Source organism: Melanaphis sacchari, unplaced genomic scaffold (genome assembly GCF_002803265.2).
Source record: "Melanaphis sacchari strain LSU unplaced genomic scaffold, SCAv2.0 Contig84_pilon_pilon, whole genome shotgun sequence".
Lineage (NCBI taxonomy): Eukaryota > Metazoa > Arthropoda > Insecta > Hemiptera > Aphididae > Melanaphis > Melanaphis sacchari.
This window is the reverse complement of record NW_020271599.1, coordinates 1,036,436-1,059,781: the sequence shown is the minus strand read 5'-3', so window position 1 is coordinate 1,059,781 and position 23,346 is coordinate 1,036,436. Positions and strand designations below refer to the sequence as shown.

The window sequence follows — 23,346 nt, the reverse complement described above, 5'->3', positions numbered from 1 at the left end:
ATGTGCAATAATTATTATTGCAATATAATTTAATATACAAACGTTAATGAATATATTATTTTGTTAGAGATAGCTTTTTTTTAAGAAAAAAATATAATAAATTGAACAAATTAACAGAATGATATTATTATTGTAAATATATTATTTTTTTTCAATTTATAATAACAATTAATGTTATAATTATTTAAAATATTTTTAACTTATTTTATAACATTAAGTAAGTGATACGAATAAATATTTATTATTATTGTTTTTTTTTAACCAACCTACTGAAACTACCTACCCTACCGGAGTTTTCGTTGAATTTGCGCCTCTGAATATTATTGTTATTATCCTTGACACCCAAGGTGACTGCAAAAGTCCTGTTTATACTCAGATGGATGACTCCGGAAATCATCACTCGACGGCATTATACTAAAACTTCAGTAATGTACGCGTGTAACGCGATCGTTTAATTAATTTTTCGCTTTTCGTATAATTATTATTCCGTTCGTTTCGGTCGTCATGTCTGAACGTCGCGCATGTCACAACGCATCGTGTACGCGTATCATGAACACTGCATTGTATATAACTAAGGATAAAAACATTTTAATATGACTGTAGGTTACGTGTAAACATTAGAATAATGCGTTTTACATTAATTTTATCCCGAAAACGTTCCAGTTCATTCGTCTACGATGTGTACATGCGTGACATATACATTATTATATAACACTTTAACACTTACAAAAACGTTGAAATAATATCGTATCATTATTATATTATTATTATGTCTAGGCTGTATTAATTTTTAAAGACCATTTTACTTATTTAATAAAATATAATATACGTGGATGTATATGATCTTTTTGGCACGTTACTTAAGTAAGGTACGCAATTAAAATTTAAAACTACGTAACATTACAAACCTAAAAGTTTAATTGAATAACGCTTATGTTATTTATACTTAATAGATTTATTTTAATTTTTCTATTTTTATATATGACAGAATACTGTATAGATTTATATATAGGCAGTAGGAACTAAATTATGTGTATTACAATATGAACAATGAATACAATTTTGGAAACACTAGATCGAAATGTAAGTGCCTTGGTTAATTTTTTTACCTATTTTTTAAAATAAAAAAATCTTTTATCATTTTTATTTCTATCAACTAATAAGTATTATTATTTTCAAAGGTATTATATAAATATATACATATATATACATAATAATCAATATTCCAATACAAAATAGAAAGAAATTAAGTTCTATTGTTAGTTGGAAAAATGTTTAAGAAAAAATTGAATTGCAAATAATAATAATAATATTATTATTAGTACTTAAAAGTTATGAGCGTTGAGTTCAGATTTTAAATTTACGGCTACATTAGTGCACCGGCAATTTTTGAAAAAAATAATTGAATCTCGTTTAATCCTATGCGCTATATATTATATTATGCATTTTTGTGAAGTACCATCAGTACTCACTACAGTGAAACACATTTTTGACCGTAGTTAAAATGTTTCAATGTCAATGAGTGTATTTTTATTATAGTCGTCCTTTGGGCGTGAATTTTGAAGGTAAGAGGGCATCTGCTACCAATATCATAATAGTGGGTTGCACTGACAAACGTGATAATAATTTTTCAAACGCGTTCAAGTTTCCACCACCGAAGAACAATAACAATAGCAATATTCCCACGTGACTTTTTGCCGGTTATATATTCGTCCCCTTCTATTTGACAAGAGAACATTTTAACGCTCTCTTTTCCACGATGACGGCGACGTCTAAAATATCCATATCCAACTGAGCTCACTAATCTTATGTAAGTCAAACCGTGTATACCGATATCGCTCATTAAACGGACTGCCACGCCGAAGACAAAAACTGTCAAATGACGAGTAAGTAACAAAAATGTCATGAGTAAAAATTTTATCTATTTTTCAATAATATAACATTATATTATATGCATGACTTTTACAATTCGACTCGCACGCATTCGTTTCATTTCGTCGGTTCTATATATATGAAAAGTTTTATAAAGTTTCCGGCGAAAAACTATCAATTTAAGACACGTTCTGACTACATCATTATAGGTTATCCGTGTGGTTGATTAAAATTAAGTTTTAATGCCAGTAACAAGTAGAAAAATTATTTCAATAGCTGTAATAATATTACAGTGGATATATACGTAATTTACTATGAACAATTTCTTTCGAAAATACGAGTAAATTGTAACGAGTATTTGGGATTAAAACTTAGTATTTCTTTTAAATCTAGTAATAAATACAGAAGTGGTAACTATAGAAATACCATACAACTATTATTTAAAAAATTATCAATGAATCGAAAAAATATTATACTGTCTTTAATTCTCTCTCTCTCTCTCAACTCATAAATAAGCTTAACTTCCTTTCATACCTATACGCCTGCGATCTATGTTTCGTTCGATAATTAAATAGTCAGTAGTTATACAGAAAAACAACAATAACCATTTAAAAAATAATAACTATATAATATAATATTTTATGAAAACAAATTCAAATTCTGTTAAGAATTTATAATGGTGTTGCCTACAAAGCTCACTTATGTAAACGCCATCCCAATTTCCATTAACGTTAGTATAAAACTTATATTATATTCACCTGAAATTCGCATGACGTAGACTTTGAATAATATTCTAGTACCTAACATTTCAGTTTATAATATTCATAAAAATAAAGAATAAAATTTAAATACATAATCAAAAAACTAATAAAATTTACTTATTTACCTAGCCTATTTACATAGGACATTTCGAAGGGTTTACTTTTCCTTGAATTATATACCATTTTGTATATTAATTCTACTATATCAATTTAATAATCATTTGAAGTTCCTAGAAACATTTAAAAAATATTAATAACTCTTTAAATTTCAGGTTATTATAATATATAATTTATAGGTATTAAATTAAAAATGAACATTTATTAAACAAAGCATTATAATAAATACCACAATAAGCAAAATAAACTGCTTATATTTATTGAAAACCAACCGATAAAATGCATAATATAATGGTCCATATAAAATAAGATATTGAATGACATCTTTTTTTAAATATTTTATTTTATTTTTTTTTTTTTTTTGTGAAACATCATAATATTCTACTAGTTATCCCCGAGCACTTCATTGCTCATGTCACTCATACAAAATGCACCATGTTAAATTTGGTCCCTTAATGCTAACATTTAGCGTAACACATATGGATACCTAAATAAAACTTTTGTTTTTTTTTTTTTTTTTGTGTATTCATGATATTTTCAACATATCAACTATAGCTCTCGCTCAACGATATATTTTTTTTAACCGTTTAATAGCAGCATTTTATTTTTTTTATTTTTTTATTTTTTTTTTTTTTTTGACCCAAATTTAATTTCCTTGTGATTCTTAACCAAAAACAATAACTTATAAATTTCCAATAAGGTGAATCAGAAACAACGAAAACGTTTCGTACTGTTATATATACAACATCAACTAAACACTAAGATACTAATTTCTAATAATAAACTAATAATTGGTAACATAGATAAATAAAAATATATTTTTTTACCCGTGTTCTCCAATTATTTAAAAATTATAAGCTTCATTTTTTTATTAACTTATAGAATCAAAAATAGGCTTGAAATTTGCTTCACAATGTACTCTTTCGTTAAAAAAAACCAAGATAATCGGATGAGTAGTTTCAAAAAAACATGCAAGACAAAGATTTCCATTTTCACATTCAAATATATAGATATAGATAGATATATATGAACAAGGCATTTATATATTTAATGACTGTTTATTGTACATAGGATTATGTTTGTACATAATATGTTCTTTAGTGCACTGATTACCATTTTTCTACCATTATCCTAAATAATGTAGTTAAATATAGCAAAAAAAATAATCATGATGAAAATGTACTTTATTATCATACCCGGAAAGGTCGTTTCTATATTATGATTAACCCTTATACTTTGATGGTTAATTTTTTATGGTATATTTTTGTTTCTCATTAGAAAAAATAAATAAAATAAAAAATGTTTCTGTGAACAATGTTTTTATTTTATTGTAATGCAAACACTTTTTAATTATATTTTAATCACTTTTCTCTTAAATTATCTATTATAAAATCTTTGTTTCCATCGTCTTTCCCAATAAAATAATTACTGTTATTCATTATTACATAATTTGCATATGTTAAACAATAAGAATATTAGAAAAATTATACAGATAGGTAGTTTCAATTTTCAAACTACAAAAGTAAATTTAGAGTAAATCCAGAAATATGGTTAGAAAAATAAATCATACTAATGATAAATTAAAATTAATAGCTTAACAAATCTTATTTTGTGTTATATAACCACAAGATAGTGAACTATAAAACAAATTATAATTTAAAAACACCCGATACACGCTGATGAATACTTTGCTCATAATATGTTACGTTCAAAACTTAAAATGACGCTTAGACTTAAGATTTTATTTACTAAATCGTTGTTTGATATTATTATTTACATCAAAACTGTACAAACTAAGTTTAAATTAAAAATTTGAATACCTATTCTGTGCAGTCTGTTGATACTGTAGCATTCGTTCATAAAATAAAGCATGTATCATATTAAATTTAATTTTTAAACGCGCTCTTCTTTGTCAGGCACTACGTGTATGATATATATTCATGTACCGAGTTAAATAACTTAATATATTACTGAATTCAATAAAACTCTGCAAATTATCAACATAATAATATACAGATAACTAACATGATAATATAACGATCGCCGGTTGTCTTAAACGGTGGATATCGCATACCTACGTATGTTTACCGGCGAGGACAATAGATCGAATTGACAAGGTCTCGCGACCTTGTTTGTATCAAAACATACGCGTTACATTTTGGATGCGTGGGAGCATTAAGAATTACTGGTTCGCGATATGATGGGTGAAACGGAAATATGAAATCAACGATCCTAATAATCCTAATGGGCAATGTAATAATATTGTGGCGATTCGGTGTCAAGGTAAACGTGGGAAAACTCATTGGCCATCACAAAAACAATAGCAAATGATAGCGAATGTCCGAATACTATGATAAATACGTTATATTTAACCATAGACTATACGATTCGGATGAACTCGGACTTTAATCGAACACTAAATATAATGTATTGGAATAAAAAATATATAATTCAAAATATTATTTTATTTTGTCGAAGTACAGTTTAATTATCTTTAATAAGCCAAGTCATCTAATACAGATTGCATTCGAGAATAGATTATCATAATAATGTTTATTCCATACACGAATTATTCAAATTAATTCGTTTCACACAATCAGAAAAAGTATATTTAATTAAAATAGCAGAAAAAAACACAATTTAATGCGCATACATTTTAAATTAAATTTGATTTTTGATGATAGTAAATTGTTAGTTTCAAATCAAGAAATTAGCAGAATACATACAGATGTCCATAAAAAATAATAATGAAGCATCGTTGTGTACCAATAAAATCATAGATGAATTAATTTTTATAATAATAAACAGACGATCATAATGTTAGAAAAACACTAAAAGTAGGTTGTTACGGTCGTTATAAATGTAAATCAGTAGTTTTCCTTCAAAAATAGGCTCAAATAAATGACAATTCATTCAAAGTAATAAAATGGAATTACTTTTTATATTTATTCATATTTCAAAATCTACAGAGTAGAATTCCAATAGTTCTAATTGAGGTAATATTTCTCTTGTTAATGTAAGCAATAAGATTACGAGTTTCGCAAGACACTATAAATGTTAATATACTCGTACTTTATAATTTTCCAATTAAATAATCATTCAAATCGAAAATAACAAACAAAGCTAAGAATGAAGATTAAAAAGTAAATTTAAAAGGAATATATTATCTAATAACTTTTTAAATTAATATAAATTACTGATATAAATACAATATTTAATATGAATTAATTTATAATTAAATTATTAGATTGTATGTTTAATTAATATAACTTAAATATTGATACATTTTAAATATACTCTAGTAGTCTTACGAGACTCTATGAGATATTACAAACAATTTTGTTTGTTAATATAATACACATAAATGTTATATATTTAAACTAGACAATTCAGTTTAATTTATGCACTTCAATGGTTATTTATCACGTAATAAGTGAAAAATATATAACTATAAATTCAATAATATTTGATGAAAGAAAATTTATTTCAATTTTGAGCAATAACAATCAAAATATTTGAAGTAAATAATTGATTTGGCTATAATTGAAAAAAAAATTATTAAATAACAGTAACACCTCGTTGAATTAGGTAAATAATTTATATATTAAACAACAAGATAATAAAAGCAAAATTAAAAACAAAACGTTATTAAATATTTTTTTATGATTAATGTCAGTTATATATTGTTTGAAACAATATAATGCAATATTTTTAATACGTCTATATCAGAAAAAAAAATGATATTTCATCATAAAATAAAAATCAAAATTTTTTTAATACGTCAGAATATATAATGTTTTGGGTTAAGGTACAAATATATTTTCAATAGGAGTATCTATTAATTATTATTTTTTTTTTTTTTTTTATCATTATTTCATTAGAAATGTAACAAATTAACGAGTACATTATAAAAAATATTCATTTTCATACAGTATAATTAAAAAACAAATAAATAAACAATTGATTTACAAGGTAATTCACCAAGCATGCTCACTTCCAATTTTTTCTTAAAAATGATTTAAATTAAATTTCTATTTTTGAAATAAAAACTCTCTTTTATTTTATAAATTAATTAACGAATAATTTTACTAAAAATGTGTTTATGTCTAATTCATAATACTTACGAGTAATTATTATAATTTTTAAACTAATATAACGTCCTTAAAAATACTCTCATAAACATAAAAAAGAATGCATACACTAATATTGGATAAAGATTAATAACTGTAAATGTTGATAGATTAAAGTTAATTTCTAATATTTTCAAATCACCGTAACCCCCACATACTTCAGGCCAATTATTGTGGTTTTATTATCCTTGATATATAAAGTTAAATAACTCAAAAACTACTAATTAAAATTTTGAATTATATACATCAACATTTTGAAATATTATTCGCTAAACAATATATAGAAGATAAAGGGAATTTGTCATTTAAAAAACAGATTTTTGGTTTCTCCACAAAAAATTCCTAAAATAGTTCGAAAAAATCTGTAGAATTAGAAAATATAATCTTAAGTTATGTTCAAGAATTCTATAAACCAAATTTTGAATGTTCGCATAATTAAAAAAAAAAAAATAGTGATGAGCATATTTAATCAATCACTTTGTGCATATAATGTTCCATTATAATAAAATTATATTGATTTATTTTTGTATCAAATAAATGTAAACAGCTGAAATATTATATAATATATATATATTATGTTCCTTTGATCATTATTAACTCAAACTTTTGCTTTACAATTTACTAACGATTCACTGAACAAAAAAATCACACGAATATCTTAAGTATTTGAATAACTAAAGAGTTATGAGTCTCCTTACCTAATATTATTACGAAACAATTTAAACTCTGAACTAAAATATGTGCTGGAAAACGAATTTCCGACTAAATAATTTACTAACAATATATTTAACACGGTAGATACCAATATTAGTTATTTTAAATAATCGAGTTCAAATATCAAACAATCCTTAAAAGAGTAAAATGTAAATATAATTCAATAAATTATTTATTTATGAACATAAAACATAGACATAAGACAAACTATTAAATATTAGATACAATTATTCATGGAATTGTATGCATAATTACGTTTTGTTTTAGAAATTTATAACAGGCCGCTTTTTGCGGTATTATTAGTGTTTGTGGCGTCAACCGGCGTCACTTTAGCCGACGACGATAAATGGGTATGGGGCAGATCAAACGAGCAATCAAAGGCTGACTCGAGAATCGGGTCTTCGTCCGACGAGGTGATCCGAATAGCTAAACCGTTATTGCGCAATCAACCAAACCAAAAGCCCAGTCCATTATTCCAACCCGCCAACAACCCAAGGCTGGATACCAAATATTACAAGTAAGCAATAAGACTTTTTTCCTTTGAAAAAAAAATTTAATTATAAATACACACACAAACAAGTTTGAACATCGCTTTCAGAATGAAAAATATCTTTTTTCATTTACTTTTTCATACATTTTATTAAAAATGAAAATAGATTACAAAGATAACAATACTGTCTAAAAGATAACATTTAGAACAAGGATGAAAAGTTAAAATCGAATAATAAAATATATATCGTAGAAATCTTGTAAAAAGATACTTTTAATTTTTATTGATATTTAAATTTTAAATTAAAATACAGATACATTAAATCTAAAAAGCAAAAAATATTTGAAATTCATTCGGAATGTATTTGAAAAACAATAAAGTATTTACAAAAAAAATATGTAAATACGAAGTCGGGTACTTGCTACTTTATTTTCACTGAAAATTCATTGTAAAACTTTGTTTTTAATACATCGATCCAAAATTGAAAATAATTATTACATTATCTCTAGTTAATTAAATAATTTAACATCAGTCTACCAATGTTAGAATATACTAAAATGTATTCACTCACTTACTTACAAATTTGATATTATACTATATCAACTAATTATAACATGAAATGACTTACAATATTTCTATTTAGCCATCAATAAAAAAATTCTTTAAATTTTTTTAATTTTTAAAATAATATTTTAAATACGAATAAATGAATAATAACAATATTCTGATTAAAGAGTAATTTAAATACAACTACTAAAATATTGTACAAGATTGCGTCATGATTGTTCTCGCGTGAAAATTATGGGCGTGAATTATTAAAAAATTCATTAAAAATATCATTAATGTTGGGTTTTACATCAATAGTCCTGATGTCAATAAAATAACTGCACAAGTAATAATTAAATGTAATATGATGGACGGATAGAGGTGATATTCTGGAATAAATACAGCAAGATATTACGTTTAAGTTTAAAACTAATTATTTTTTACATCTCGCTTGTAAAACCGGCATTAATTCAAATGGTTAAATATATATACAGGGACGACTCAATACGAAATGGGCGCTATGAAGTCAACGAGGATTATGTACCGGATAGGGATCCTTTGATCCAACAACCTATCCATATATCTGAGACCTTTAGTAGCAGGCCCTTCGACAGACCATTGCCGTCAAATACCCTACCACAAAGACCTTTGTCAAACTTCCAAGCGCCTTTGCGACCACAGCGGCCGCCAGTAATCATCGATTCCGTGCACGCACCATCCAGAAAACCCGTGCCCGTAGCTACCGAACCGGCCGGGTCTGCAGTCGGCATACTCACTGGACCAGTGCCTTCATGGCAACGACCGACAGTCCACAAAAACGGCGATCCCACAAATTTCGAAAAGTGCAAATGCTCGTTCTCTTTCAATTGTAAATCTCCTGGGATCAAGTTTGTAAGTACATTATATTATTACTATATTATTATACATTATCGTCGAAATGTACGTGTGAATAAAAATTAATACTTATCCAACTGGCACTAAGCACTTTTCGAATTTATTTATAACTACCGAATTATCTAGGTAAAAAGCACTCAAGTATTTAATTTAATTTGATTGATTCTTAAGTATTAAATTAAATTATAGTCGATAAAGTATTGAAGTACCTATCCATAAATTAAAAACCAAAAAAAATACTAAGACAGTTGTCTAGCATGCAGTAAATATCATACCGTTCTTTTTCTTGATAAAACTAAAACTAATAATTAAACCTGTTCTCTGTATGGGTATAAAAATCACAAATAATTTGACTAGTATCATACTATTATTTATTTCAAAAAATCATAACTACAATAAATTAAATTTAGTAAATGGAAAATCCAATTAGGTATACATTGATAATGAAATTTTTGAATAAAATTTTAAATATGAAACTAAATGTATTTTGATGGAACATAATTTGATTTTTACTTTCCGGTGATTTTAATAAAAATTGGTTCAATTATAGGTAATCAAATAAGCAATATTAAAATAATTAACATATAGTATTTATCAGAGCATATTTTGATATTCTTTTTTATGATATTAAATTTATCATTTTTTTCTTTAGTAAAACAATATTACAAGTAAACTAACTTCGCTTAATTATACTCTCTACTTTTCCGATTTCAGGAAAATGTATAAAATAACATGGGCCAACATTAAATATATATATATAAAAGAAAACGACGAGCATTTTGTAATTTATATTTATTACCGTATAATTAAAATTCGAAATATTACTATTTTTAATTACATAATACCTACTCGGTTTTTAATGAACAGTATATAACCCAACAGTAATCTCATAGCAAACTCCGTTCTCTTTTATCACTTATCCCTAATACATTTACCTCATTGCGTGATTAAAATTAAAGTTTAATTGAAATAATACTCTTAAAAATTTAAAAAAAAAAAAAGACTTTAATAAATACATTCACTGTTTAATATTTATCATTCATCTCTTTGAAAGTAATCGTTTTATTATATTTTCTGGTTTTACCACCATTTAACATTTTATATTCACCAGTCCAATTAAAGGATCGTCAAACAAAATAAGGCATCTTATCTCAATAAAATATTATCTTGTTAAAAATTTGTTTTTACAATAAACCGCATGTTAGTAAGATTTATATAGTATAATATATAATATGTGGAATGAAGACTCTAAACACCATAATAAAGTCGTGATTATCTAAGATTTTTCTCTGTCCTATAAGATTCGAACGATTTCATTATCTAGCATGCGTTTTTGTGGCAGACATCTTGCAGCGGTGGCTACGCATGCAGCTCATCATACTATATTAATCGGATAGAGCAAACTCCTTTTGTCATTTTTAAATAAATACGAACAAATCTTTGTATGTCTTTTTCTAACGGACTAATAACTTACAAAACAATTTTAATACAATTTTTCATTAAAAAAAAATAAAAATATTTAGTTATAATTAAAATACGAGAAAATAAATAATCAAGATTATTAGTTATCTGGAAATATTTCATCAAAATATTAATTAATATATGTATTTTAGGGAAGTTGCGATGAAGGAAAACAATACTGTTGTTATAACGATTTTGATGGCACAAATTCAGGAAGCCAAGAAGTGGACAAATATGGAGGAGATCGTAGCGAGCCCATACCTTCCGTGTTAGTTGGCCCAGGTGGAAGTCATAGACCTGGTTTGAAACCTGGTATATATGGACAAGTTTCCAACAAAAATGTAAGACCTACAAACTGTAAGTGCATGATATACACACATTAATATTAGTTTAAGGCTATTGCATAATATAAATAATTTAAAAAAAAAAAATGAATTAACATCAATTTGCTTATAGCCATTAATAATAATAATTATAAAATTTATAAAAAAAATGTATATGAGCAATATTACAAAACTATAGAATGATTTGTTTTCTATATATTTTTAAATCATTAGTAGTGCTAAAAACAAACTTGAGGAAAAATCTAATATTTTAAGTTGTTGAATCGATGGTTTGATTTCCAGATATAGTAAGACTACTATTTATTCAATCAGTATTCTAATATCATTTTAAATTAAAACACATAAAACTCCAAATATATAATTTTAAAATAAAATATGATTTACTATATTTCAATATTTAAATAGTAAGGTAAACATGTTGAATGTTATATTCGAGACTTCATAAAATAATAACCTGTGTTAGTATTTAAAAATATACTTAAACTTTAACTAGCCCCTACTTAAGTTCAAAAAAAATATTTTTTTATAACATCTATGCAATTTAATTTATTAAACGATATAATCTAACTTTAGACACTAAACAATATAAATATGAAAATATAACCCTATTTTTTAAGAAATTTAATATTTTAATTAGAATATATTGTAAAAAAATGTTTCTAAGTTAATATTTTAATTTATTACAACTTAAATTTAGTTTTAATTATAAATACAATTTTTAGGAATATATTGATCGGAAAGAATTAGTTGGAAATAGTTATCCAAATGAACCATTATTCAACAGAAGACCGAATGAGTATGGAAACAATCCTTTTATAATTCCAAGACAATTGTAGGTATAGTGAATAATATTATAAACAAATATAATTATTATTATATAATTTTTTTTTAATTGAATTGTATAAATGCTAATTTATATTTGATGTATTCTTTATTGTAAAACAAATACTGTAAGATATCAGTTATTTATAGTAGGTAGGTAGTAAAAAAGTATGCATACGGATATAGAATAATATTAAAACTATTTTACGTCTAATATTATATTTTATTAAATATATTATAATCGTATGTAGCTATATCTCAATTATATAGATACTTTTTTAATTTATAGAAAATTCTAATAATTTTGAATTATTTTTTAAATCTAAAACAAAATATAAATTATTATGCAACTATGTATTTATTTATAGATCTAGCTTATACAAAATAACTTACCACAATTTATTCATTATATATTTCTTTTTCTAATATAAGTACCTTTGGGCTATGATTATATATCTTATATTAACAAGATATTGTCAACTGTATTCTAGACATTTAAATTTTGTATTATTAATTATTTATTTATATTTTATTTTGTTGTGAAAATAAATTATCATCATGCAATAGCTTACAAGTAACTTAAATTATTAAATATTAATTTTTCATCAATTACGTTATTATAGTACATATACACAATTATGATAACATTCAATAAACAAGTACATAATATTGCAAATACAACCATAATATATTAGTAATACACGCATAGAATACATTTATTGCCACAAATGCTATTAAGTAAAAAATTTGTTTTCAATAAATTTTAACCGAATTTTAAATTATACAAAACCAATTTTGTACAATGTAAATCTACAGTATATATAAGATAAAAATAAATATAATTTATAATCATCTGTTTTTAATAATTAAGATATTATAAATACTTAATAACCGATGAGCTCGAGAAATTCATAATATATAATTTTGTATTAGCATGTTTTAAAATTGATTGAAAAAAGCATAGTTTTTATTTTACAATATTGCTTAATGTTATGCAAAATAATTTGAATACACTTTAGATGGTTTATATATTTTTTACTTAAATGTCTTTGTTTATTACGTACTATAAATCGATAAAAAATGTAAGATAGACACTGTAATTAGAATAAATTGAATAAAAAAATTGATTTTGAAAGTTGAATATAAAAATTAATATTTTTGTAAGATAATGAGTTCAAAAGCTACATTGTCTATAAGAACCTATACAAATATTAAAATATGTACTGTAAATATAACCATAATATAATTTTATGATATAAAAATATGAAAAAAAAATAATAATTTAATGTGTTTAGCTGAGTGTCTATAAAAAAAAAAAATTAAAAATAATCAATCTTGTGTATTAAAATTTAGTAGCTAGGAAAAAATTGATGCAAATAATTTTAAAATAATTATAATGATTCGATAGTGAGTGATAATAATTGTTTACTTTTCTAAAAATAAAATTGTATTATGTGGCTTGGCGTGGCGCGTTGGCTGCTACCAGTCACGGAATGCGACAGGAAGTAACGGCCATATTATAGCTACTAACTCCCGGATGGGTGACCACCCGGGATCATAGTGGTTAAAAACCTTGCCACACATACACGTGTTTGCTATCAACCGTAACAATCGTAAAAATCAACCTACGTACCAACTTTACCCCTTCCACAGTTTATAACCCCTATAACAGTTAATGGCCCTAGTCACCTTGCTTAAGTTAAAAAAAAAAATTTGTATTATGAAATAATACAAAATCAAATTGTTAATGTAAAAAATAAATAAAAATTATAAAAATGTAAAGTCAGAAAATTGAAGAAAATTTTTAATAAATACATAACGTATCTTCTTTAATCAATAAATCAAAAATTTTAACTTACTTTGCTAAATTTATCAAAATAAAATAAAACATATTCAAATTCTATTATGAACCTATTCTCTCATAAAAGAACATTTTTTAAATTATAATAATTGGTAACAAATAAGAATAAAAAATATAAATAAATAATAGAGGATTTATAGTGTATTTTGAAAATTCTCAAGTCGTAGTTATAAACTATTTATTATGTTTGAAGAAAAATGTAAAAAAATTTCGATTAAAAAATTTATTAGACTTTTTCAATCACAGAGGTAATTTTTTTAGGAGAGTGAAAACTCTACAGCCAAGTATTTATGTATAAGTTTACGTATTATATACGCACTTAGTACTTTTTATATGTGTGGTGTGTTTGCATTTTGATAAGTATGTGACCATAGTGATTTTGCTCTACTTTTGTCGAATTAACACTATATACAAAATTAAATTTAACTGTTTCCAGTGCCGGGGAAAGGACAAAAAGAGTAGTTTTTTCGAGTGGCAAAGTTTTTTGACAATGAAAACAAAAGTTTTAATTTTTCTTATATATTTTAATTTTTAGGAAGAATTATTAATTATTAAAAAGTTTGTATAATAAATAATAATATTTTACTGTATACAGCATTACAGCAGAGTAATTATGTCAGTTAGTGTTCAACGTATAATTGGAAAGACCATATAAAAACACTATAGACCGACACACTTCTATTTTCGTGTGTATTATTTTCGACTGTAAATTGTATACAAAAAGTTTATTAACTAACACATAATTGTGTATTGTATTCGCTGTATGGTTTTATTATTATCATCAGATTATTAAATGATAATAAAATATATGTTTTTTAATATTATATTTCATTAAAAATTATTTATTCGTACATTACCAAGCAATTGCTTTCATTACAATATCGTTTCGTAATCGTAATTCTGTAAAGTCCGGTCGACTAAAACTTTTAATATTTAATATTTACTTAATGTTTTCTGATAGCGTTTGTTTTTTAATCAATATGAGTGGAAAGCACATAAAGTTAAATAGTGCCGATTTCGTAAAAGAGCCAAAGAAAAAAATAATAAAAACAAACTAATTATTTCTAAGAATCCTATAATTCAAAGTTCCTACAAAAAGTTAAAACTAGTCTAAAATAAAAATATATTTATAATTAAAACAAAATAACAACATTATAAATTAGTTCTAGTAAAGAATATAAAATAATTATATATATTGTAGATATTACATAAAAATAAAAAATGTTAAGTCAAAACTCATACGTCATCTTATTTATATTAAGTTTTTAAAACCTTAAAAACTAGTTCTAAAAATCCTAATTTATCATATTTAAGACTTCGATTTTATTTCATACATTTTTCTTTATTGTATATTTTATATAAAAGGTCAGGGTGGATCACATTATTTTACATATGTAATAGCTTTTACTCCATCCAATGTCTTACATTTTTTTTTCTTTCAGCATATATTATAACAATTTTAACAGTGTTGTTTTTAATATAATTTAAGTTTTTATGATGAGTACAAGAGTTGTAAAGGGTGGAATTTTAAAATCTGTCCCCAGGCAGCATATTCGTTAACCCGATACTGCTTGTTTCTACATCATAACAGCATACAATCTCAGACCAAAATTAATTTTTCAATAAACAATGTAACATAATTTGAAAATTTAATTATCAGAACATAATTTTCAAACATCTTATATCTTATAATATATACTGTTAAAAGTACACGAGTGATTGATCCAATTTTCAGAAGTTACACATAATTAAATATTTTAGTTTATAATTATAAATGGAATTAATGCATAATCATTTAAGTATTAAAATAATATTTTAAAGGCTACACAAAATGATAAAAATGATAGTATCATGGAAATAATAAATCATATTGTTCCTATTGTGTCTACTATACTTGTCTGTAATGTTAACTTTTTGCTTATGGAAATATTAAATTTTTAGTTATTTCATTTATATGAGTAATTTAGTTGTTTTAAAAACTCATTTATACAGTTTTGACCTTTGTGTAGGTATTAACTGCATGGTTTATTGTAATATTTAAATAAGCGTGTTAATTAATAATAATTTATAAATGCACTATGAATTAGTATAAATATATATTATGAAAACAATTTGCATTTATGAATAGAATAAAAGAATAAGCTCGTACATTTAAACAACAATTAAAATACTTTTATAATAGCTAAATACCTACTGTAAGTACTAATAAAAATATATTTAAATGCACTTGAATTTCTTCTTAAATTTAAGTCGCACTTGACATTTTCTTTTTTTAGTATTGATTTCACCACAAAGAGCTACACGGTTAATTTTTATATATTTCACGAATTTAAAGTTACATGTTACTCTCAGATTAAGCAACTGTTTTTTATATCAGTAAAATAACCATTAAAGTTGATTTAGGAAAGCATATGATACATTTAATATCATTTTTCCGAGTGAATATTACAAATTCTTATTACATTAATTATTTTAAATTTACATAAATGATAACGTAATAAACATTTTTATTATAATTAAATTGCTTACATTTATTTTTCAAATCAAATTGAAAGATATATTGTGAAACAATCCTTTAAAATTATAAATTAGACAATATTTTTATTATAAAATGTAGTCCTTTTATAAATTCACATTATGAGAAATAATATTGTATTGGCTTGTATTTTTATTTTAGTAATAATATGATTAACGATTATGCAATTTAATAATAATTTATTATTATTATATTTAAATAATATAGTTTTGAAGTAATTGTGTAATATTGTGTTCGCGATTAGATTTATACCTCTTTTTGAACTTTATCAAATGTAAACTGCATAGATTCGAATCACAGTTATTTAGGTTATTTTGACCAATTGATACAAAATACATATCTAAAATTATATCCAATTATAATAACTATATAAATATTCGTTTTTATGAATCAAAAAAGTTTCAAGTAAGCCAATTTTAAAATTTAAAATTTAAAAACTTGGCTAATATTTAAATGATTGATACCCGATTTATTTATTTTATAGATTATTTTTATATTATTTTTTAAACCATTAAATACGTTTGATGTTATAATAATTATTAAATGTTATTGTACTATGTTTCTTTTGTATTTACCTTACTTCACTAAATATTTTCAACAACCCGAAACACGTTTCCTGTTTCATCATAAATTGTGCCTGGTATGTATATAAAAATGAACATTAAAAACATAAATTGCTTCCCTGATTATTACTATATTAAAAAATGATCTATATACCATAAAATTATTTAATTAATAATTAATATGTTTCTAATTATTAAGTTAATTTAATCAAAATATTATAATACAAATAATGTAAAATTATCTGTACATTTATAAAAATTTAATTATATATTTTTTTTTGTACATTTTTTATTCAATTTATCAAGCGTCACTTTTTTGTATTGGTATTTAGAGATCTAAAATAAATTTACTATATATGGAGTTATTACAAATATGTTTGAAGTTTGTAAAAATATTTGAACCAGAATCAATAAGTTAGTTTTAAAAAATCGTGTTATACAAATATAGTATACGTACCAAGAAACAATATTCGAATAAAAAATGTTCAACTACTAAACTATCTTATATACCTAGAAAGCAATTCAAGTAAATGATTTTATTAGATTTTAGTATGTCCTAATGCTTACAATGTATTTTATAGTAAGTAAACGAATTAATAAATAACAATATTGACCTGAAGAGATATAGCTTTAAAATATTATTATTGTAAACCTTGTGCGCAGTTACTTCAATTAATTGATTAAACTAAATGCACGTAGGCAATAACTGAAATAATAACTCTATATTTGAGTAAATATATTTTTAAATAAAACTTAAGAAGTTTTAAATTACTTTAATGAGACATCCAAAATATAATTTGAATAATTTACAAATTTAGTATTTGTTTTTTGTCAAAATTGATTAATACAAAATTCCAATAATTTTTTTTTATTATGCATTTTACAGATACTTGAAGTAATTTTAAAAATATTTACTCTTATTTATAAGTTACAATTAGTCAAAGTTTTAAATTGAATTTATTTTATGAAACTAAATATAAAATATATTACGTCTATAAGGTATATTATTAAACTAATATATTTATGTGTACCCATAACAAATATAGACCTACTTCATAATTGCATAAAGCATGAATATAGAATAAAATATAATTAGTACTCTATACATAATATAAAGTAAGTATACAATGATTCTAATATGTGTGGGCATGTATACTTGTAATACACTATAGTATACATACTCTCGGTTGTTTTTTTTTCAAACATCATAGATCATAATATTCTACAAACACAAAATTTATTCATAGATAAATGTATAAAAAACCAATCAAATTCAAATTAAATCTGTATGTAGTAAAAATAATTAGGTGTTGAAAAAAGTTGTTTTACATTAAATAAAATAATTTGATTAAAAACATTAATAAAGACTTTAAAATTTCTATTGCCTAAAATTCAATGCATAATATAATATACCAAATAGATCAAGAGAAGAGAAAATCTTTTACCTATATTTCTAGATTAAAAATGACTAATAAAGTTTTAATAAATTAATTTATACTATCAAGTTTAATCAAAAATATAATGATAAAAATAAAAAAAATATATGCACCTATTGCGTATTTCAAATTAATATTTAACATATTATTATCAACGAATGCTGCACATATAACCAAACAAAACAAAATTCTTGACATTCCGAATCTTGGACCAAATTGCTCTATCAAAATCGTGATTCTATCTCTCTCAACCTCTCACAATATAAAATCCATTATTGCAGTCAATCTACTCGACCAAATTTAATATACCTTAACCTCTTAGATATTATGATATTTGATAACCGTTAATTAATTTTCATGATATTTATAATTAACCAATTAAAGTATGTATATTTATCACTATGGCCACTGTTGACAAAGCTTATTTTAAATTTAAAAAAAATATTCTAATTAATTTTAATAATAAAAAAATAAAAACTCATAAATCTCAATTTGTCTACAAGGAAAGATAATTTAATGTAGAATTATAAAATAGCTACTAAAAGAAATTCAATCTGTCTGATTTATAAAAAAATCTATTTTGGATATTTATTCAGGTTTAAATATAAAATGAAATTAAATATGCTTCGTTGAAACAGTAGGTAATTTTTTCTGTTCTTTTTCTTTTTGTGACTAATAAGTGTTATTAATTCTCTCCACTTAAGACAGATTGAGTGTTATAATAAATATGACCATTTTTCGTTTTTTAAATATTTATATTAAATTAATTAAAAAAATAAAATGATTAAAGATACAAAAAAAAAAAAAATGTTTTATAATGCATTTAAACATTACAAATATTTATAACAATCTAATTAAAATGCATACAAATAAAATAAATTAAATTAGAATCTAGTTTTTAAAAAGTTATTGCATTTATGACTTTAATTATAATCCATTTTAAGAGTTCATAAGATCAATAGCTGATGGTTATGTTATTTTTATTTTACTCCCACAATTTTAAAAGTTGTCATAACTCATAAGTAACATAAAAGAAGTTAATTCAAAGTTTGATTTAATATGTTGACATACTTTTATTAATCATGATCTATAGTACAAAATGTGAACTTTGTTCATCAAAATATTTTTAATAACTTGATAAAAAAGAAATCTTGAGCTTACATAATATCTTCCCTGACTTTTTATTTACCTACCTTATCATGCATTTGGTACATAAATTATATTAATTCCTTAAATAAAAAATTAATCTAATAAAGGTGTGAACTTGGAGAGTACCTATTTAACTAATTCCACATTTAATTAAGTTAAGTATATATTACTTTTAACTTTATATAACCATTATATTAAAGTACTGATTTTTTAAAAGATACTTATTTGACATATGTACTATAATAGTTTGATCGTATGTTATATTAGATATCAAATATGAAAAGAATACAATAGAATAAAGAAATATGTATGTAAAAACTCAAAATTGAAACTAATTCCAAACTAAATATACAACTATGCAGGACTTTTTTTTATATATAATTTATGTTAACAGTATAGATTCATCATAATTCCTTAAATTTATATAAAATTAGTTTGGTTTCTGTTTAATACTAATTCTACATATAAAAAACAATGTTATCTATTTGACAAATGTAAATATTTTATATATTGAACAAACATTTAATTAGCAATCAACGTATTGAAATATTCAAGAATAAATTCAATCAACTTTTTCAAATAATTATTTATATAATCATTATACATTTTAATGACCGGAATTTTTAAAATTGTCTAATATATTAAGATTTATAGGATATAAATAATTGTTCTTACATATATTTTTTTTTAATGAAACAGATGAACTCTTTTCGATCATTAAATCATTAACCTGCTTGTATATAAAGGATATTTTAAAATATGTCTAAAAAACTATACATTAACATTAAAATTAAAAATAATTTTTTAACTGTAAGCAAACACATCTAAGGATAACTAAAAATATCAATTAAATGATTAAAATTTAGAAATTTATGTTATTTATAAAATGTTATTTTATTTATAGAGATAATTTCCTATATAAATATACATCATAAAAGAATATTATACTTGTATTATATATTATATATTTATATAGGTACCTTGTACGTATAATTATATTAATACTAAAAATATATATTTAAATAATTATAACCATGAGTACTCACCTATAGTTGTAATAACAATTATTGAGTAAAATAAAGCCCCAGTGAAAGTCCATTGTTGTATTTTAGTGTCTTCTTCGCCATCCCAACCTTTACGCTTCATTGCGTAAATCAAATCGTCTTCAAATTTCTGCAACCGGGCTGTTACGTTTGTTGTAAAATTATCTTGTTGAAGCACCAATGAATTTTTGGTGTATTTCCAAAGATCCGTAGTTACATTCATCCTCATTACACGAATACTATTTTTCACCTTTGAACAATGTTAAATAATATGAAAACATTTAATTATATTACCTACTAATATAAACAGTTTGATGTTATTTTCTAGAGTTTGAACTTCAAAAATTTGAATTTATGTCCTATTTATATACTATCTACTATATACACACATAACTGCATCTTCTGACATATATTGTGATTAATAACAACAATGTACTGTGATTTCAGTAAGAAAAGTACCATATGTAAACTAAACGCTAGTATCTCGTTTAATATCTAATATCTAATTTATTAGAGATTGTAAGTAATTAATAATGATAGTGGTTTTTATTCAGTATCAAATAAGAGAATTTATTAGGTACATATTAGGTATATATTTTGTTTAACATACTCTATCAAAATTTCATTAGTAATAATTTATTTTCATAAAAAATGCATAGAGGTTATTAAATCACGTGATTTTTATGTTTTAATTATACATTTATTTACACAATTATATGTGATCATATGTAATTATCCTATAGAAATTCTTGTAGTGCATAATGAAACTATAGCACTCTACTACATTATAATATCTGTAAGTACATAACAAATACATTACAAAAACAAGTCACCTTTTACAAGTGATTTTAATAATATAGCCATTGAAAATTATATAAGCGTAGGAAACGCTGACATAAAAATTTGGTAAAACTTTCAAGTATTTGTAGTTATTTGTTTTAAATTTGCATAAAAATAAAAACAAAATCGATTTTGCAAAAACTGGTTTTGCATAAATATTCATAAATTAATTTTTCGTGTTTATTTAAAAAAAATACTAGGAATTTTTAATTATAATATCTTTAAAATACAAACTATATAGATCCAATTAGCTATCAAAAATCAATGTCAAAGTTCAAAATCGAAACATTTTTCAACTACTTATCAATTCAGTGCCGTAACTACCCTCCGTGGCGCCCTTGGTGAATTTTATTTTAGAGTTTATTATTATTTTATTTCATAGGTATCTATAATTTTTATACAAATATAATAATATTACATTCCTACGTGTTAATCAAAATACTACCATATTTTTTAAATAACCGAGTCTTTATATAGTTAATGAGTTAAACTAAATTATTAATAATTATTTAAGTCTTAATTTACGAAAAAAAAACCAAATAAATTTAATGTTTTATAATATAGAATAGGATAGGTATTACAATTTACAATAAATCATTGTAACTAATATTACAATTTTATCTTTCTAGCCTTTTTTGCTGCGAAATTGTTTATAATATCGTCATGGTTGATTGAATTGTTCGTTTCAAATTCAATTGACAATATTCCCAAATCTGTAAAACGTTCCTATCCTAACGTTAAGCGTAGATAGTTTTTTATAATTTTTAACTTACTAAAACTCCATCCATGGTCACTAGAAGAGTAAGAAAATTCTTAGAGCTGACTGACGACTACCGAGAAACGTAGCCCGTAAGTATAGTGTACTAATATAAAAATAAACTTAAATCTCTGTTCTGTATAGATACCTATTATAGTTAAAGTTGGGTATATGCCATCATATTAGTTAAATCTTAGTCGGGAAAATCGATCGTTTGTGGTAATCATTATTATAGCCATTCGTCGTTCGTGTAGATATGAGTGATATGACTATACGTTTCATACATGGAAAAATAAAATATTTAATATAAATGTATAAGTAGTAAACACTAGTAAATAAACATCATCAAGATGCAATCCAGTATGTAATCTTTGTGGATAACATATTTACGCTTGATTTTAAAAAAGCTTTAAATAATTTATAAGAAAAAAAAGTTACAAAAAAAAAAAAACACCAATTTTTATTTAACTCAGGTGCGCCGCTTACTTTACTGCACCCTTGGCAAGCGCTCACATCGCCAACCTCTAGATACAGCACTGCTTATCATATATATATCATAAAATCGTAACCGTTTTGTGAAATCGATCTTTTCATAAAGTGAAAACGACTTTATTACACTTTGTAAAAATAAAAAGATTTAATAAAATGGTCACATTTTTATGAAATGACTCTTTAATTTAACATTACTTAGTTTTTTTTTTTTTACTACCTATGGGTTATTCACTTTGTATATTAAAGTAAAACATTTATCGCATACATCAAGTTTTATTATCTATAAATTAATAATGAGCCATTGTTTAATTATTATTAATTTAAAGTATTTACTAACTATTTATTTATGACAATACTATATTATTTATTTGAACAAAAAATGAGTTATGACCAGGAGCGCCATGCATAGGGGACTCGAAGTTTGTAGTTTCCCGTGAACTTGATAAAGCTCCCGTGGTTCTCATATTAAAAAACATCCACCAAATACTAATTTTATCGATAGTAAATTAATTGAGAAA

General features: G+C 23.7%; 2 protein-coding genes across 4 annotated transcripts in view; one reads left to right on the top strand and one right to left on the bottom strand.

The window, feature by feature from the left end:
* The window catches only part of LOC112602154, a 59,480-nt gene that overhangs the window by 28,775 nt on the left and 7,359 nt on the right, over positions 1 to 23,346 (bottom strand). For both annotated transcript variants that reach the window (XM_025350103.1, XM_025350104.1), the window contains exon 2: positions 20,743 to 20,989. In XM_025350103.1, coding sequence (XP_025205888.1) covers positions 20,743 to 20,989 — 247 coding nt within the window. The remainder of the gene's footprint in view (positions 1 to 20,742; positions 20,990 to 23,346) is intronic.
* LOC112602155 lies at positions 1,730 to 12,240 on the top strand. 2 transcript variants are annotated; one of them, XM_025350105.1, is made up of 5 exons: positions 1,730 to 1,886; positions 7,862 to 8,111; positions 9,125 to 9,521; positions 11,138 to 11,326; positions 12,052 to 12,240. In XM_025350105.1, the coding sequence occupies exons 1-5, from the start codon at positions 1,880 to 1,882 to the stop codon at positions 12,163 to 12,165; spliced, it is 957 nt and encodes a 318-aa protein (XP_025205890.1). In that variant the 5' UTR covers positions 1,730 to 1,879; the 3' UTR covers positions 12,166 to 12,240. The 2 variants fall into 2 exon arrangements, with proteins under 2 accessions (XP_025205890.1, XP_025205891.1); XM_025350106.1 differs by having other exon boundaries at positions 11,138 to 11,342; positions 12,052 to 12,140.